Here is a 17,310-nt window from a genome sequence, read left to right as displayed (position 1 = left end):
CACCATGGCATTACCCGTTTTTTTTTTTTTTTTTTTACAACCAGATGGCGCTAATCTGCCTTCCAAAATTGGATTTGAATGGCTGAGTCTCGATATAACCTGAAATACTGCATTAATTGAAAAATAACTTACATTTTTTTATTTAAAAAAATTGGTATTATTTTCAATAGGGGAAAAATGGATATTAATTACTGCATAAATATTAAGTAGTACCACAAAACCCTCTCAAAATGCAAAATATAATATATTATTGAATAAAAATGTATTACAATGATTTTACTGAAAAATAAGAAGTTATGTTTCAGGTGTCCGGTCACTTTTGACCATAAGGAACATGAGTGTGAAACACAAATAAGGACTACAGAAGGGTTAAACACAACAGCAATGATACAATAGATAAATATGATATATATTACATGAAAGAAGTAAACTGAATAGAGATTGTAAAATAGAGATCGTTACCACATTCCATGTGAGCTTGAATATTTAACAACTCCCATGGTTTTTTGACTGTTACAGGAGGATCAAGTCTGTACTTTACAGCTTCTGTGCACTTCTCTGGTGACTTAAATGGCGGCCAATAACATTGTGTCCTTTCTTCATTCAGCCATGTTGCTGGTATCACTGTAAGCTCATTTGATTTGTGCAAGGTAACAACTTTATACAAGATCAGCCTAGTAAAAATAAATAAATAAATAAATGTATAGCTTTTATAATTACAATTTTGGAGGCCAAATATGCAAATGAAGAGCAGCTAGAACTACAAGAGCAGCTAGAACTATAGTAGTTCTAGCTGCTCTTCATTTGTATCATTGGCCTCCAAAATTGTAATTATAAAAGCTTGTTAAAAAAAAAGCCAACATTGATTTGTTTCATTACTACTGTATTAGTATGAAGTATATGGGATTCCAGGCTGGTTCAAATACGACTAAAAATCTGTATAATTCCATAACTCTGAAACTGTACAATAAATGCATGTATACAGTAAATTATATCACTAGGATACATTTGAACACAGAAATAAACTCTGAACCCAGTACAGAGTTAAAACATTTTTTTTGTTTCCAAGAGAATGAGTTTCATTTACCTGTTGAGCATTTTTAGTTATGATTTTTTTAAACACTTCAATTAAGAAATTCTCTAATACTTACCCATCTTTCAGTGCTTTTTGTTCCACTTTGTTATTTACAGCCTCCTCATAAGTGTCTGCCATAAGATATTGCAACATTTTAGTAAGTTAAGAAACTGCCAAACATTTGTGGTCATTCCCTTTCAATTTAGTTCAGGTATGGGCTTTCAACTTAAATTGTTAAACTGACTTATAAAAAAAAAAAAAAAAAATGTGTTTGTCAGCAAGATTTGTTTCCACTGCAATTAATGTAATTGTCAAACTGTTAATTAGAATGGGGAATCACAAACATTTGGCCACATAGTGGGCATAACATGTATGAAATTTATTTAAAAATGTTACCATATTCTGCATGAAAGATCACATTTAATTTCTCCCATGGTTTCCATCCTGTTGAAGGCTCAAGATTTTTCTTAACTGCTTCCACGTACTTCTCTGTGGATTTGAATGGGGGCCAGTAACATTGTTTCTGGTCTGTGCTCAACCAGTCTGATGCTACTACCATTACTTCATCTGTATCTTGCAAGGTGACGACAGCAAAATTCACACTAATAAAAACAAAATGGGATATTTAACTTGTAACAAATTTTAAAAATGCTTTAAAATTTGTAGAATCCAATGAACAAGTCTGTTTTACACCACAAGTGTAAGCAGCACATATTTAATTTGCCGTTCATATTAACATGTTTCAGTATTCTCACTTGACACAAAAGTAGCATGGTGCTGTGCAGATGCGTACATTTTTGTCAATGAGCAGTATAGCTCCTCGCCACAGATCTAGGTGGGACATGTGGTGCTATAGGTTTAACCGCAGAATGCTATATTATTAATTATCAACACAATCTTTGCAAACTACGCTTTTATGGCACAGCATAAAATAACAGAGCGAATTACTGACCTATGGTTTGAAAGGAAATACTCAATGTTATCATTTGTATTAAGCTGCAGCTATGTTATGTCAGTCAGAAACCTCAGTGCAAGATTGTTGCTGTTACAATGCAACTTCACTTATATCATACTTTTGAAAACGTGTAAAACAGGCATTAATGATCGCCATCGTAAAATGGAGCTGCTTCAAGTAATGAAAGGCACTTTCATCTGTTATGTGAAATGCCTCTGTTAATAAAGTTTAACAAATTATATTTTAAGCATTATCCTGATTGTGTCATCCTCACCCGTCAGGCATTGATTGGTTGTCCTCCTCATATGCCATAGGCTCATAATCACCAATCTTACACTCTTCAACACATTTAAAGTCAAAGTCCATTTCTTTGGCTTCTTCCATCGTTGATCACAATCTTCAACCTTAAAGCCCATTAAGAAGATACTAATGTTGAGTATGCCACATTTGAGAATATCTGCAGCTAACTACACAAAAATTATTTTCTATATATCGGGAAACCTAGAAATGCAATCTGCACTAGAAACTGGATGACTCAGTGAATAATGGGATAATTATCAGTTATTTTCCAGTGTTAAATATGTTCTGCTTAATGACTGATATTAGAAAAAATTATCAAATAATATCTATTAAAGAGAAAGTTTCAATAGTTGCATGGTCCCAACTCCATGGTTTTCTCATGGGTACAAATTGTCAAACTAAAGTAAAGAGTAAAGAAAGAAAGAAAAAAAAGAAAATTACACATTTATAAAACTAAATACATATGGTAACCAACAAAACCTAAAAAACAGACAAAAAAATCTAAATTAAAAAAAAAAATGTATATCATTATTTACACCCACTGTATAATCTGATGTAGTGAGTGAATGGTTTTGGCAGATGTTTCAACATTACACACCTGGAAGATAAATTTGGTTCACAAACTAGAGTAGGATTTAATAAAATGTGATCCATGTGATCCTGGTAGCTCAACAGATTTGAACAGACTATTAGAGAATATGACCTTCTTATCAGGGGTGCGTTTCCCAAAAGCACAGCTAACTAGTTCCACTGAACTCTATTGGTAACGATCCGTCCACTTGCGACCATAGTTGCTTTCGGGAAACGCACCCCTGGATGTCCTGCTCATCGCAGTTTTAAAAGGTAGGCCCTAGCACACAAATTTGCATGGTGATAGCATTTCCTGCATAACAAGTTCTATTGCCTACGTTTTAATACATTCATCGACAAACATTAGCACAGCCGAGTTTTGTGGAAAACATATAATCTTATGTCGATAATGATCAGAAAACAAACCTTAGCATTCACCTGGGCTGGTCCTAACTAGGCGGGAAGCATGCCATTTCAGCGCCGTAATGTCATTTAGTTTCAATATTCGCTTTTTCTTGCCACTGTTATAAAGAGTCGACAGTTCTACAAAGATATCACTACTACGGTTAGTTTTCCCAATAGCTATGCAACCACTTTATATCGACACAAAAAATAATTCAAAACCGCCAGCGTGTATTGTAGCTGCAAATCTAAACCTGAGAAAGCTTCGACGCGATACCGCAGCTCGGTGCGTAAGGGACCGTCTGACAATTCCACCCACTGGTTTAAAACGTCTAATGTATTTTAATTAAAATTACTTTTAACATTTAAAATAACACATTGCCAAACTGTAAAGCTTGTATTACTCATAGTGATCCTATATTGTTTAACTGAATCTGATGGAAACCTGATCATTAGTAACTTTACAGCCAGAGACGCAGGAACATACAGAGTTCTGGAGCCTTCAGCAGAACCCTTGATCACAGTGACAGTCAGAGGTGAGAGAAGCTCAGTGATGTTTAGAAATATTATCTTTAAACAGCAGATTCATACTAAACTGTGAGACTAACCTTTCAGTATTCTGTACAGAATCAAAGGAGAAACTGCACGACACTGATAAAGACCAAACTGATGACACTAAATATCACAGTGAGTAAAACAGAGGCATTGAGAGCTTTACAAAAATCTTAAACTGAATTAAAGAATAAAATCAGTGCTCTGTCACTACTTTTCTCTTCCAGCTGTAGGCTACTGGATTGCACTGACTGTGGTTTTGGTTCTGCTGGCTCTGATTCTGACTGCTGTCACGTTACACAAGCGTCTGCTCAGAGGTTAACTGCGTGTGTCTCTCGAGGAGGAAAAGAGAGACTGAGCACAGGAGACCCAGAAGCACTGAGGGCCCATAATGATGTCTGCTGAGGGCCCCACAGACTCTGATGAAACTGTAGAGGTGTGCAGGACATTAGTGACGTCACTGCTTAAGACTGGAACTCACCTCACGACTTTTCCTTAATCAGTCTTAAATCATGCTTTTTACAGTCATTTTATGGTTTAGTATGTTACCATAGACATTGCCTGATCTGATGGAATTAATTTTATTTGTGCAGGTCTTATAAAGTCTTAAATTTGATTTTTTAAATCCTGCAGAAACCCTGTTTTAACGTCTGATCATATTTTTAACACCGTAGGCATCACACACTCACCAACTTTGTAATCGTTACAGATTAAAACTAGATATCGTCATGCACTAAATGACTGAAGATCACACACTACAAGACAGTCAATCTAAATCAACAAACTCACGCAGAAACATAGGAGACACATGACAAATGAAAACAATATGCGCTCTAGAATCGGCTCAAAATATCAAATGTGTGTGATAGCCGCCTCAGAAAAAGACAAAGTCTAAAGCTAGGAAAACCGGGCCCATCATAAACTACATCATATGGTTTTTGTGAAATGTTAACTCTCACTGACCATAGTCTTAGTAACAAAGTAGCTTCAACTTCTTTACTTTACTTGTAATTTGCATTTAGAGTCAACAGATCTGCAGAAGATTCTGTCAACATATTTCTGCACTATATTTGTAATTTTCAGTACGTGTGCACATTTGGAGCAGAGCCCTACATCAGGAATCAGTTTAACTGTATCTGCATTTAGTATTTGTGTAAAGCTGCCTAAAAGATCTGGACTGGTCACTTATACCAATCCTAATTCATTAACTAGGAATTATTGTTTCTATTCTAATCCATTAACAGAAAAAAAATAGTAAAGTATTTATAATATAATATAAATATAATTAGAATGTTATAATATAAACAGTAAACATGCATATCTGCGCCGAACTGTGAAACACCAACAGTGTGCTTGTACATATGTATATTTTGTAAAAAAAATAAATAAATAATATCTAGATATATTTATATGTTGCTTTGGTTTGCTTAATTGGGGATTTGCATTATTCTTTGTAAATCTGCTGTGAAAGAGTATATATTAAACTATTTTTGTAAGAAACATTTTTCTTGGTGTTGATTTGTTGGTTTGTATTTATGTATGAATTAAATAGTTTTACTATTTTCTTTTACTAAGTTCAGAAAAATAATGCTTTATTGATAATATTATGATAAAATATGTAGATGTTAAATTGCATTTACTTACAGACTAAACAGTGTCTTAGTGAAGCTGCATGAGATTGAGACACAATCAGAGCTGAAATCTGCTCAAACTGTTGAGATCAGACTGAAATCATCAGAGATCTTGTTCAGAATAAACTTCAGCTGACTGTATCTGGACTCACACACTGTTTTTTAGCCAAATGTCTATCTATGTAAGATATTAGATCTCACATCTTCTGACAGCTCAATCTGCTTTGATAGAATAACCAGCAGAGGGCAATAAACACCAATCATACTCCTCCTTTAGTGGGAGGAGCCAAACATACTCCTCCTTTAGTGGGAGGAGTCAACCATACTCCTCCTTTAGTGGGAGGAGCCAACCACGCTCCTCCTTTAGTGGGAGGAGCCAACATAACCCTCTGAAAATCCCCTTCTAGGAATGATACTTTCGGTTTTGGTTTTTACTTCGATCTCGCTAAACGAGCAGTGGTTTACGAAATTTAGACACCCAGAATGTAAAACTCGTGCAGAATTTTACAATGTAAGTTTTTTTTATTCTTTTAAATATAAAGCGTGTATGTTTTTGTCTCATTATACCAATAGTTGTGTTTATGTGTGAAAAAGGGTTGCCTGCTAAAGATGCTAAAGATGCTAACGTTAAGGAAATAAGCGAACATGTTTATTATTATGCTGATGAACAAAGATTATGATGATGGTTTTTATTAGTGGGGTTATTAATGTAATTGTTAAAATGTTCTACATTGATTAGTCAATGCAATCAAATGATTTCTAGGTTGATGTGTGGATTGTTTGGTTACTCTGTCTGTTTGTGTCTAATGTTCGACGGATCATGTTGACTCAGATAATAACTGATAATATTTATAAAACCAAATATTCAGATTATAGTTTGATGTTTCTTATTAGACATTTTTATCATGTAAGACTTATTTATATTTTTAATCCATTTTTATAACAAATATCTGGTTGCTGCAATGGAAGTCACTATTTTAGTTCTGTGTTCATTATTATAAACAATTGCTGTCCTTTTTTGGTAAAAACAGGAAAGAGTTAAAGCTAAGTAGTTTATAAGGTAAACCTCTGGTCGTTGCATTTAGACTTCTGACTGAACCTGCTGCTTTCTATTAATTCATCAACCAGATCTCATTAGTCATTAGTGCTTGAGATTGAGCATTTAATGCTTTTATTTCATGAAGAGACAATGAAGTAACCTGAGGTTAAGTGTTTAGATGAAGAGCACAAAGGCTAAATAGATCATGTCTCTGATGAGCAATGAGCATCCTTAATATTTACATTCATTTCTGATGCTAAATATTAGAGAAACTCCTCCATCAGTTCACAGCTGATGAATCCACTTAGATGTGTGAAGAAATATCTTCAGCAAAAGAAAATCCAGTTGACTAAATTAACTATATTAGAATATTTTATTATAACATTGATTTCTGAGAATAGACAGAAACATGTATTTTTCAGTATTGATACTTTCTATTGAATGAATATTATACTGTATTTGCAGGAAACACCACTATATCTGTGTCAGGAATAAAACATTTATTACTGAGAATAGACAGAAACACATTTTTCATTACTGATACTTTCTATTGAATGAATATTATACTGTCTGTATTTGCAGGAAACACATCTAAACCTGTGTCAGGAGAAAAGGGAGGAAACGTCACACTAACATGTGAATCTGAGGCCAATAATATTGTTCACACTGAGTTATTCAGTCGGTCAGAAGACATAGATGTGTGTCAGGATGAAGAATGTAGTGTTCGAGTGTTTAAAGAAGGAAACTGTGACGTCGTCATCAAGAATCTGAGCTTCAGTGACGCTGGGAAATACTACTTGAGAGTCTATTACAATAATGATCAGACAGAGCTGGAGCGACTAATCAGGACGTACCAACTTCATATTCATGGTAAAGTCAAAACTGATCAAACATCAGCATCTGCTTTTTTAAATGATTACATTTAGTTCCCCGATACTAAATATGTGTTCATGGCCTTGAATGATTGACAGCATTATAATAATGATTAATGTCTTTCTGTTTCTCCTCAGATGAGATTACTGTGAAAACAGGCGAGGAGCTAAAGATGTCTGTTCTGTTGTCTAATGCTGATAAAGTGGAGAAAAGCTCTAGTGGAGAGTGGAGGGAGGTTTGGAGCAGAACTGATGGGGTTCAGAGCGATCAAATGAATGAAAATGATGAAAACCTGATCTTTAAAGTGTTTATGGACAGAGATGCAGGAACATACAGAGTTCTGGACTATGAAAGAAACATCTTGATCGCAGTGACAGTCACAGGTGAGAGAAACTCAGATTTGAGGGAATATTATTTATAAAGCATGTGGACAGCTGAAGTTTATTCATCATGATCTGAACATCACATTGATGCTGAACTGTGAGACTGACCTCTCAATATCCTCTAGAATCAGGTACAGAATCAAAGGACAAACTGAGCTTCACAAATAAAGACAAAACTAATGGCACTGAACAACACAGTAAGTAAAACAGAGGCATTGAGAGCTTTACAAAATCTTCAAGCAGTGAGTTTAATAATGAAAAAACATTTTTAAAAATTGTGCTCTCTTCCTATCTTCCTCTTTTCCATCTGCAGCGAAATGGATTGTGTCAGTTGGAGTGTGTTTGGGGATTCTGGCTGTGATTGTGATTGTGATTTCTGTCATCATATGGCGACGTCAGCACAGAGGTCACACACAGGTTCCAGTACAGGAGAATACAGAGCACAGACACACTGGAGAAACTATAATGATCTTCACTGAACGTGACTCAACTGCACAGGAGCCCTGAACACCTGCGATGCCACTGGTTACTTGTTATTTGCCTTCAACACCAACACAATTCTGTCAACATATAACGGCAGCTGGGGGTGTGATATGTATCGTTAAAAATATTATAGTAATTGTTGTTTTAATGATGTGTGAGCTGACATTATTTTGTGAAAAATAAGCCTTGAGAGTCCACGATTTCACTGCGTGATGAAATCTAGTAGAATGCAGTTAGAATTACCAGAAATCATCATAGATAAAGGTGATCAACTTCATGTTTATTTGCACTGACCGTTCACTCTAAGACCAGCAGAATATGAATATGAATATGATCCCACAGCATAACAGAGCAACTGGATCCCCTGATTGTACTGTATTTCTATGCATGTTCTGCACAAATCTGTTGAAATATGTGCCAGTGCAAGGAAGAGGACACGCAACGTTTCTTTCCCATTTTAAACATCTGAAGTTTTTTTCTTGCCGCTGTTGCCTTCTGCTTACTCTGGGATTTTAAGGAACTATCTTTTTATTTGAAAAAGGAAATCGCTGCTTTATAAATATCACAACCTCTTTTGATACAGCAAAATTCTTACTTTTTTAATTATGTATTTTAATATTGCATTTGATGATATTATACATGTTACGTTTTTGTCTGTCATTTAACTTAAAATCTAGAAGCAAGAAATGTTTGATGGATTTTAAACTCTCTTTATAAACTGCACCAAATCAATCAATAGATGTTTAGGATAAAAAATATTTATCGTAAATCATTCTTATTACCTCACTGTGACTGACAAGGTTTTTATAATCAGATATGTGCAGATGAGAGCAGTCATGTCTTTTGAGTTCAGCTATTTTTGATTTTGCTCTGTTTGTGACTCCATTCAAGGAATATTGCAAATCAAGATCTGTGGCATCCGCAGATCTCTTTAAAAATATGTTTGTGAATTAAACATGAGACACTATTCTTCATCATTACAGTATGATACTGACTACAGTCTCTGGCGCATTAATCAATGTTTTAAAGTTTTTTTATATTATTTTTAGATTTATGGTCTTTTTCTTTTCTTAAGAGTTGTATTTCTCTCATGTTTAACATTGCTTTGTTCAGGGTATAAGAGGAAAACTAAGATTTTCTGTACAGTATGTCATTCTATTCTACTGTCTGTATGTTTAAACATTTTAATGACTTTGTCTGCTTTAAAAGTCTTGAGAATCTTTCCTTCAGCGTGAGCTTCCTGCCTCACGTTACCTCAGAAAACAATCACTTCGTCCTTCAGTTTAAGAAAAATCAACACCAGAAAACATGAACTGTTCTGAAAGTTTAGCCAGAACACTTAAACATTGCATGTGTTAATATGAGACTCATATGTATAACTGTGGTCTGTGTAACGTTACCAGGGGTGTATAAATCCAGCCTGTGTTTTTGTGTTTCTATACCAATTGTTGTGTTTCTGATTCTGGGAAACTAAACCTGCCAGTGATACCAAGGAGATTAAACAACATATTAATGCATAACATATCCATAACTGTGATAAGATGATATGACAATTATTATGATGACGGTTTTAATTAATGGGGTTATTAATATAATTATTAGATTGTTACTGAATTTCTAAAACCTGTGTATTGGGTCTTTTGGTTTGAGAAATCATTTTGACTATTACACAAGAATCATTCACAATCTCAGGAAAAAAGGTACAAAAGCTATCAGTGGGGTTGCACCCTTATAATCTACCTTAGTTACCCAGATTACTTTTTGAAAGGGTGCCACCCCAGTGACAGCTTTTGTACCTTTTTTTCTGAGAGTTATAGTCTGATGTTTCTTATTGGGCATTTTTGGTATGTAAGCTTCACATGTTAAATATTCAGACAAAATGAAAGTGAAAGTTTTTTTGTTTGTATTTTAATCTCAGGGAAGCATCTTATATCCCTGTATGAATGTCTTAGTGACGCATCTGTGACGTCACATCTCTTCTGTTTTCTCATCAGGTTCAAACGCTTGAATCTGCTGCTGCTGCTGTGCTTTTTCAATTACAGCCGTCAGTATTCAGTCCTTTTAGTTAATAAATTGTAACAATTTTTGATTTTCATTGTCAGGTAGAGTTACTCTAGTTGATTGTTTTTCTGTTGAGTTAATTTATTTATTCAGGAATTCATCTGATACACATCTGATACTATTATCATCAACATTTGAAATGTTAAAATTTTGCATATTGTTGGCTCCTTAATGCTTTCCTTTATATATTTTTATATTATTATTATTATTATCCAGTTGACTAAAATAACTGTTTTTTTTATGATACAGAGAATAGAGAGAAATGCCACATGTATTTTTCAGTACTGATACTTTGTATTGAATTAATATTATACTGTATGTATTTGCAGGAACCATCACTAGATCTGTGAAAGGAATAAAGGGAGGCAACGCCAACCTATCATGTGAATTTGAAGTCAAAGACGTTAATTATATTGATTTAAGCAGGTTAACAAGCATCCTTTCTTGTCAGAATGAAGAATGTGAGAGTGAAAGTGAGAGTCAAAATGGGCGAGTATTTAAAAAAGGATCATGTGACGTGATTATCAAGGATCTGAGACTGAGTGACGCTGGGAAATACATTTTAAGAGTCTATTACACTAAAACTCAGGCAGAAGTGAAGCGTCAAATCAGGACGTACCGACTTCATTTTCAGGGTAATGTCAAAACTGATCAACATGGGCTTTCTGGTTTTCCTTTAGTAATTGTGTTGGTATTGCATGAGGGCCAGTAACCGGCAGAGACACTAATGTGGTGCTAATTTTTAGACGAGTCGTCTCCGATATAGACTTTACAATGCTTATTTTTAAATTATTACATTTGGTCCCAGACCTAAATATGCACTATAAAAAATGACCGTGAATTTAACGGTAAAAGACTGTAAAAATGCTACAGTAAAAACCTGTTAAATGGTTAACGGTAAATTCCCCTACTATATACGGTGAAAAACTGTATTGGGCATTACATGTATTGGACATTAATTTTACGGTAGTATACCGTTTTTGTAAGTGAAAAAGACTGTATAATTTACAGTGAATAACCGTAAATTGACATTCCCAGAATTCCCTGCGTTACATTTCAAATTTGATGTTTTTTTGTTGAAATAACTGTTTCTTCTTCAGTTTTGTATATTAGGGTTGTGTGTTAGACCTAATGTTGTTAAATGAATGTTTATTGCATTATTTCAGTTTCATGTGTGTTACCATGATGGTGTTTGGTGTTTGTGTGAATGACACTGTGCACCTTCTATATATTTTATTATTTAAAAGCTGCTTGTGATGGGCTTTGGTTCATCGTGTGACTTTCTCATCACCACCTGCATTTGGTGGTTATCAGTGTATTACAAAACTACAAAACAGATTTCAGTACTTCAATAGGTTGGTATATTAACATTATATCAGTTAATGAAATTACGGTATTTAACTGTAAATTTAAGTTAAAACCGTAAAACCTAAAACGTTGCTACCATATTTTCTACGGTAAAATCCCGGCAACCGCAGCTGCCGTTTTTTAACCGTAAATTTCATGAATTTTTTTTTACAGTGTGTGCTTATAGCCTTGATTGATTGACACCATTATAATAATAATAATAAATGTCTTTGTTTCTCCTCAGATGAGATTTCAGTGAAGAAAGGTGAGGAGCTGAAGTTGGATGTTCTGTTGCACCATGCTTATAAAGTAGTGTACTGGACCAAAAGAAGCACAGGGCGGAAGGAGGACTGGAATAGAAGCCATGGGGTCAGAAGTGATCGAATGACCGTCAGAGATGGAAACCTGATCATTAATAATTTTACAGCCACTGACGCTGGAACATATGAGGTTCTGGACTCTGAAGGAGAAATCCTGATCATGGTGACAGTCACAGGTGAGAGAAGCTCAGTGGATGCTTAGAAATATCATTATGAAGCATTTCAACTGGTAAGGTTACATCAGATTGATGCCTAAACCGAATGACTAACCTTTCAACATCACCTACAGAATCAAAGGATAAAATGAACTACGTACATGAGGACACACAGCAACATAGTAAGTAAAACAAGAGGCATTGAGAGAAACTCTTTAAACATTGAGTTTATTGATTGATTAATTAATGTGCTCTCTTCCCAGCTTCCCCCCTTCCACCTGAAGCATATTGGATTGTCCCAGTTGAACTGTCAGTGGTTTTGGTGATTCTGGTTGCTTTAAAAAGAAAAAGGATGCACAGATGTCCAGGGGCACAACTACACATTTGCTGAGGGGTTTGCAAGATCATTGTCAGAGATGGGCATAAATACATGAAAATGCATTGAAAATACAAATACAAAATACTGTGTGGAAAAATGTATTTAAATGCAAATTACATTAGATTTTTTTTCAAAGGCTTTAAAACTCAAAAAAGTATTTTGTATTTCAAATACATATTTTAAATACATGTATCTGAAATACTGTCCCCAGTGTTGTGGGCCCCGCCAAAAAAAAAAAAGGCTAAATAAATAGCTATTGTTTTAATAAGCCACCAAAATTTTAATTTCAGCATTCTTGATTCCAATTTTGATACCACAGCGAAATGTAATTTGTTTCATCATATGCCATAACCATGCATGAATATACACTAGACAAATGCAGTCAAGGTGAATTAATGCATAATTAATAAATAATTATATTTTATTTACTGACAACAATAGGAGACATAAATAAACGAGTGAAAGAATGAATAAAAGTAAGCATCACAACATATACAAGTCAACAACACATGAAACAAAACTTTATTCAAAGTTATTTTTCTAATAATCACATCGACAAGATTCAAGTTCCCTCTGTGATTTATGTGCTCAAAACTGAATTTAAATATTGAGGTAGTCCAACACAAACGATCCTCAGTTTATCAACAGTACTAATGGACAAATAAAATACTGTATGTTTAGTTACTCTATGTAGATTTGTTTATTTACATTCATCTAAAGCAGTGTTGACAACAGTACTATCTACTACATAATAGCACACTTAAGCTAGCACCTTTATTTTTAAGAGTAAAGGGAATAAATATGGGACCAGATGAGACCAAAAATTTATTTCAGTGCTTTCTCTCACAATTATATCATTGGCTAATCATGTCCCTTTAGTGGCTCCGTTTTATGTTTTATGGTGCGTATTTTTAAACACCATATTTTAATTATTCTCAGGTTAGGTAAAGTCAAATCTGTCCTACATCATAAGCATCTGAGTTTTCATACTTAGAATAAATAGGTCACAGAAGACTTCTCCGTGGTCTGTTCTGCTCAAGTTTAGAAATCAGAGACTTTTGGCAGGCAAGCTTCTTGGTTTTAATTACATATCATTTTATTGACTACAGGTTAACTACTTTACATAACAAAAAAAAACAAAAGCAAATAGTTTATCATCTGATGCATTTCAGTCGTTTATGAACAGCTTGTCGATTTCTTGAGACGTCATGTAATCCTCTCAGAATCTATTTCTAAGACCCTTCGCCTCTTCGTTTTTCTTCTTCAGGATTCTTTCCCTTTGCTGCCTCCTCTGCTTTGTCTGCGATACATCTAATACTGCCTTTTTCCCCTTTCTTCTTCTTTTCTTTCTTTTCAAAGCTCTTATTAATACATGTTTCTTCTCTCTCTGTTCTATAAATATATTCTTAATAAATGCAGTAAAACAGCAAGTGTACTTTACATCAGAGCATCCCAGCAAGCCCAAGCACACATTCAACTGCTATAATCACTATATACGCCAAAAATACAGAAGTCACAAAACCAAAAAGAAGTTTCTCTGCCCAGCTCCAGTGCTCTTGAGCGGAATGGGGGGAAGCTGGAAAGAGAGCACAAATTTTATATTTTTAAACTCACTGTTCATTTATTTTATTTTTTTTAGAGCTTCTTACTTTACTGTTCTTCTGTCTTACCTTTGTTTTCTCCCGCTGAGCCATATGACAAAATATGAACAAGATATGAAAACATTAGTCAGTTTAAAAGAGAGAATCCCAAGCTCATGATGTATTAGAAATATTTCTAAACATTTGTTGATCTTCTCTCACCTGTGACTGTGAGTGTGATCAAGATTTCTCCTTCAGAGTCCAGAACTCTGTATGTTCCTGCATCACTGGATGTAAACTCTTTTATAGTCAGGTTCCCATCACTGTCAGTCAGTCGATCGCTCCAGACCCCGTGGCCTCTCTTCCACACCTCCGTCCAATTCCCACTGGAGTTTGTCTTCACTTTATCAGCCCTGGACAGCAGAACATTCAACTTCAGCTGGTCGCTGGTTTTCACAGAAATCTCATCTGAGGAGAAACAGAAAGGCATTAATTGTTGTTATAATGATGTCAAACAATCAAGACCATAAGCACATACACTCTTAAAAATAAAGGTGCTTCACGATGCCATAGAAGAACATTTTTTAACATCTGAAGAACGGTTCTGTTTTCACCTTCTGGTTCATTGTGGCGAAAGAAGGTAGGTGTCAATTTCATATGACGCAAATCATACGATTTTTTAGAAACTATGAAGGTCCACCCCTAAACATAACCATTACTGGAATCATGTAAGTAAATCTTTTTTTGAATTCCAAACCGAATACATTTCTAAACTGAAGTAAATCAAAGCTATTTACACTCTTACAAATAAAGGTGCTTCACGATGCCATAGAAGAACATTTTTTAACATCTGAAGAACGGTTCTGTTTTCACCTTCTGTGTCATTGTGGCGAAAGAAGGTTCTTCAGATTATAAAGAGGTAAGAAAGAGATGGTTCTTTAAAGAACCTTTGACTGAATGGTTCTTTGTGGAACCAAAAATGGTTCTTCTGTGGCATCGCTGTGAAGAATGACCTTTATTTTTAAGAGTGTATTTAGTCCAAAGGGGACCAAATGTAATAATTTTAAAGTCAGCCACTGAAAGGCCTTCATTGAATGGAAGGTGTGACATTTACTGTATATGCTGGTTACAGCAGCAATGTAGTGTTACATTGTTGACATCATTAGAAAATCTAGCAAGCACAATGTTGATGGTTTGATCAGTTTTGACTTTACCATGAATATGAAGTTGATACTTTATTTGTCGCTCCAGCTTTGCCTGATCATTATTGTAATAGACATGCAAATTGTATTTCCCAGCGTCACTGAAGATCAGATCCTTGATAACAATGTCACATGCTCCTTCTTTAAATACTCGGCTATTTTCACTCTCACATCCTTTACTCCCACAAACAAGTATCTTTTTTGACCCCCTGCGTAAAACAATATCAGAAATCTGTCTGCCCTCAAATTCACATGGTAAGGTGACATTGCTTCCCTTTTCCCCCGTCACATGTACAGGAGGGGAACCTGCAAATACAGACAGTATAAAACTAATTCGATACAATGTATCAACACTGAAAAATTCAAGTGGTGTTTTAGTTTATTCTCTGTAATCAGGTCATCGTTACATTTTCTAGTTTTCTATCTGGGTTTTTCTGATTTCAAGTTTGAAGTTACTTGGTGCAAAAGAGAAACAATTGATTAGAACTACCTGCAACACTGAAAATCAAGAACTTTTACAATTTACAAACAAAATGATACTGACCACAACGACTGACCAAGCAAAACAGCAGCAGAAGAAGACTGGAAAACCTGATGATAAGACAGAAGAGCTGGTTTTTGTGACAGACCTACGGCTACACATTACAAACACATTTATACTGAGTTGAAAAATATGACTAAAAACACCAAAAACATTTTGTCTGAATATTTAACATGTGAATCTTTCATGAAACATCAAAATAATCTGAATAATTGTAACTGTTTGGTATATACAGGGATGCTGGATAAAACTGTGACTCGCCCACCAATCGACTAGACCATTTAATTTTAGGTAGCGTGGCTGACTCTTAACTTTTATAAAGAATATCTCTTTGGATTTGAGACTTTAGTCTTTGCAACTTTACAGATCTTCTTTATGCACCAAGAGCTTGTAACACTCCAAAGAGAAAGGCAAACTTGAAATCGCATCATATGACCCCTTTAAGGAATTTCTCGCTTTTAACGATGTGTGACCAAACCATGCACCAAAGAAAAGGACAAAACTGATTCAATAAAAGCATGATGCAACATGATCATTAGCATTCGGTCGATATGAAAGTGTGATAATTTCCTTAAACAATACAAGCGCTGTTGACCTTTTTAGCGGCACAATTAGTTTCGAAGTTCAATTTTGCATCAATAATAGTAGTCCCAAGGTATTTATAGGATTGCACATATACTCAATGGTCTGACCTTTAATTAAAGTAGCTTTATTCATACGAGTGTTCCTCCTAAAGTCAATGAGCATATTTTAGTTTTTGATATATTAAGCTGGAGGTCAAATTCCTCCCTATTAGTAACCCAACTAATTAAAATCATCAATCATCATCATAGTCACAATAATCGTCCCATTCATCATAAACATGTAGACTTATTTCCGCATCATTAGCTTATTTATTTTCCACAAACAGAAACACAAATATATAGCTATAATAACACAGAACACAGGCTGGATTTATATTTAAAAACATGAAAACTTACATGGTAAAAATTCGGCACGAGTCTTATTTTCAGGAATCAGGCGTTAAAACTTTGTAAACATGTTTAGCGTAATTTTAGTAAAACAAAACCGAAACATCCCACAGGTGAGCTCGAGCTTCCAAAAATAAGCAATATTTGGCGCCTCCTACCCAGGGGCTGCGAAAGTTTGTCCACCCCACTCAAAACTGCAGTTTGTGTCCCTTGTTTCTTGACAAGAAATGCATTTGTTAAGATGCGGAACCGCTGTATCTCTTTATGAGCACATCAAACAGGAGAACTTTCAGACGCGCACTTCTTCACCTCCGCGTCAGGCGCGAGTCACACGAGCTTCAGAACAACTGTGAACTGCGGTCTGATCAGATGTTGTTAGACTATATGTCAGTAAAACACACTTTCCTGTCCCATCATCCGTTTTACTGTGCTCACGGCGCACTCCTCAACAGTACGCAAATATGTGGAGCACGCTCTATATCACTTCATCA

The 17,310-nt window shown here is 35.0% G+C and overlaps 2 protein-coding genes and 1 long non-coding RNA gene across 3 annotated transcripts in view; 2 read left to right on the top strand and 1 right to left on the bottom strand.

Moving 5' to 3' along the window:
- The window catches only part of LOC107719524 (nuclear GTPase SLIP-GC-like), a 12,988-nt gene extending 9,405 nt beyond the window's left edge, over window positions 1–3,583 (bottom strand). Inside the window, exons 1-5 of the mRNA XM_016526943.1 lie at window positions 3,327–3,583; window positions 2,305–2,434; window positions 1,472–1,677; window positions 1,152–1,206; window positions 463–674 (exon numbers count right to left, since the gene is read on the bottom strand). Coding sequence (XP_016382429.1) covers window positions 463–674; window positions 1,152–1,206; window positions 1,472–1,677; window positions 2,305–2,414 — 583 coding nt within the window. The 5' untranslated portion in view covers window positions 2,415–2,434; window positions 3,327–3,583. The remainder of the gene's footprint in view (window positions 1–462; window positions 675–1,151; window positions 1,207–1,471; window positions 1,678–2,304; window positions 2,435–3,326) is intronic.
- A 184-nt stretch (window positions 3,584–3,767) lies between these two features.
- On the top strand, window positions 3,768–4,403 carry LOC107719521 (uncharacterized). Its single transcript, XR_001637523.1, has 3 exons — window positions 3,768–3,838; window positions 3,930–3,989; window positions 4,082–4,403. It is a non-coding gene; the product is annotated as an uncharacterized LOC107719521 (long non-coding RNA).
- Window positions 4,404–6,130: 1,727 nt separating this feature from the next.
- Window positions 6,131–9,622, top strand: LOC107719523 (uncharacterized). Its single transcript, XM_016526942.1, has 5 exons — window positions 6,131–6,170; window positions 7,107–7,394; window positions 7,535–7,780; window positions 7,906–7,977; window positions 8,094–9,622. Exons 1-5 carry the CDS (start codon window positions 6,131–6,133, stop codon window positions 8,285–8,287), a joined length of 840 nt encoding a protein of 279 aa, XP_016382428.1. The 3' UTR covers window positions 8,288–9,622.
- Window positions 9,623–17,310: the final 7,688 nt, after the last annotated feature.

The sequence above is a fragment of the Sinocyclocheilus rhinocerous genome, unplaced genomic scaffold (assembly GCF_001515625.1).
Source record: "Sinocyclocheilus rhinocerous isolate Xijiao unplaced genomic scaffold, SAMN03320098_v1.1 scaffold5501, whole genome shotgun sequence".
NCBI classification, from domain to species: domain Eukaryota; kingdom Metazoa; phylum Chordata; class Actinopteri; order Cypriniformes; family Cyprinidae; genus Sinocyclocheilus; species Sinocyclocheilus rhinocerous.
The sequence above is the reverse complement of the archived record's forward strand: the minus strand, read 5'-3'. Positions and strand labels throughout refer to the sequence as shown.

Bases quoted from the DNA above. Each gene is read 5' to 3' on its own strand.
- LOC107719523 (XM_016526942.1), top strand. From the start codon at position 6,131: ATGTTTATTATTATGCTGATGAACAAAGATTATGATGATG. The intron at 7,781-7,905 runs GTGAGAGAAACT...AATATCCTCTAG, and splicing joins GATCGCAGTGACAGTCACAG to AATCAGGTACAGAATCAAAG. The intron at 7,978-8,093 runs GTAAGTAAAACA...TTCCATCTGCAG, and splicing joins TAATGGCACTGAACAACACA to CGAAATGGATTGTGTCAGTT.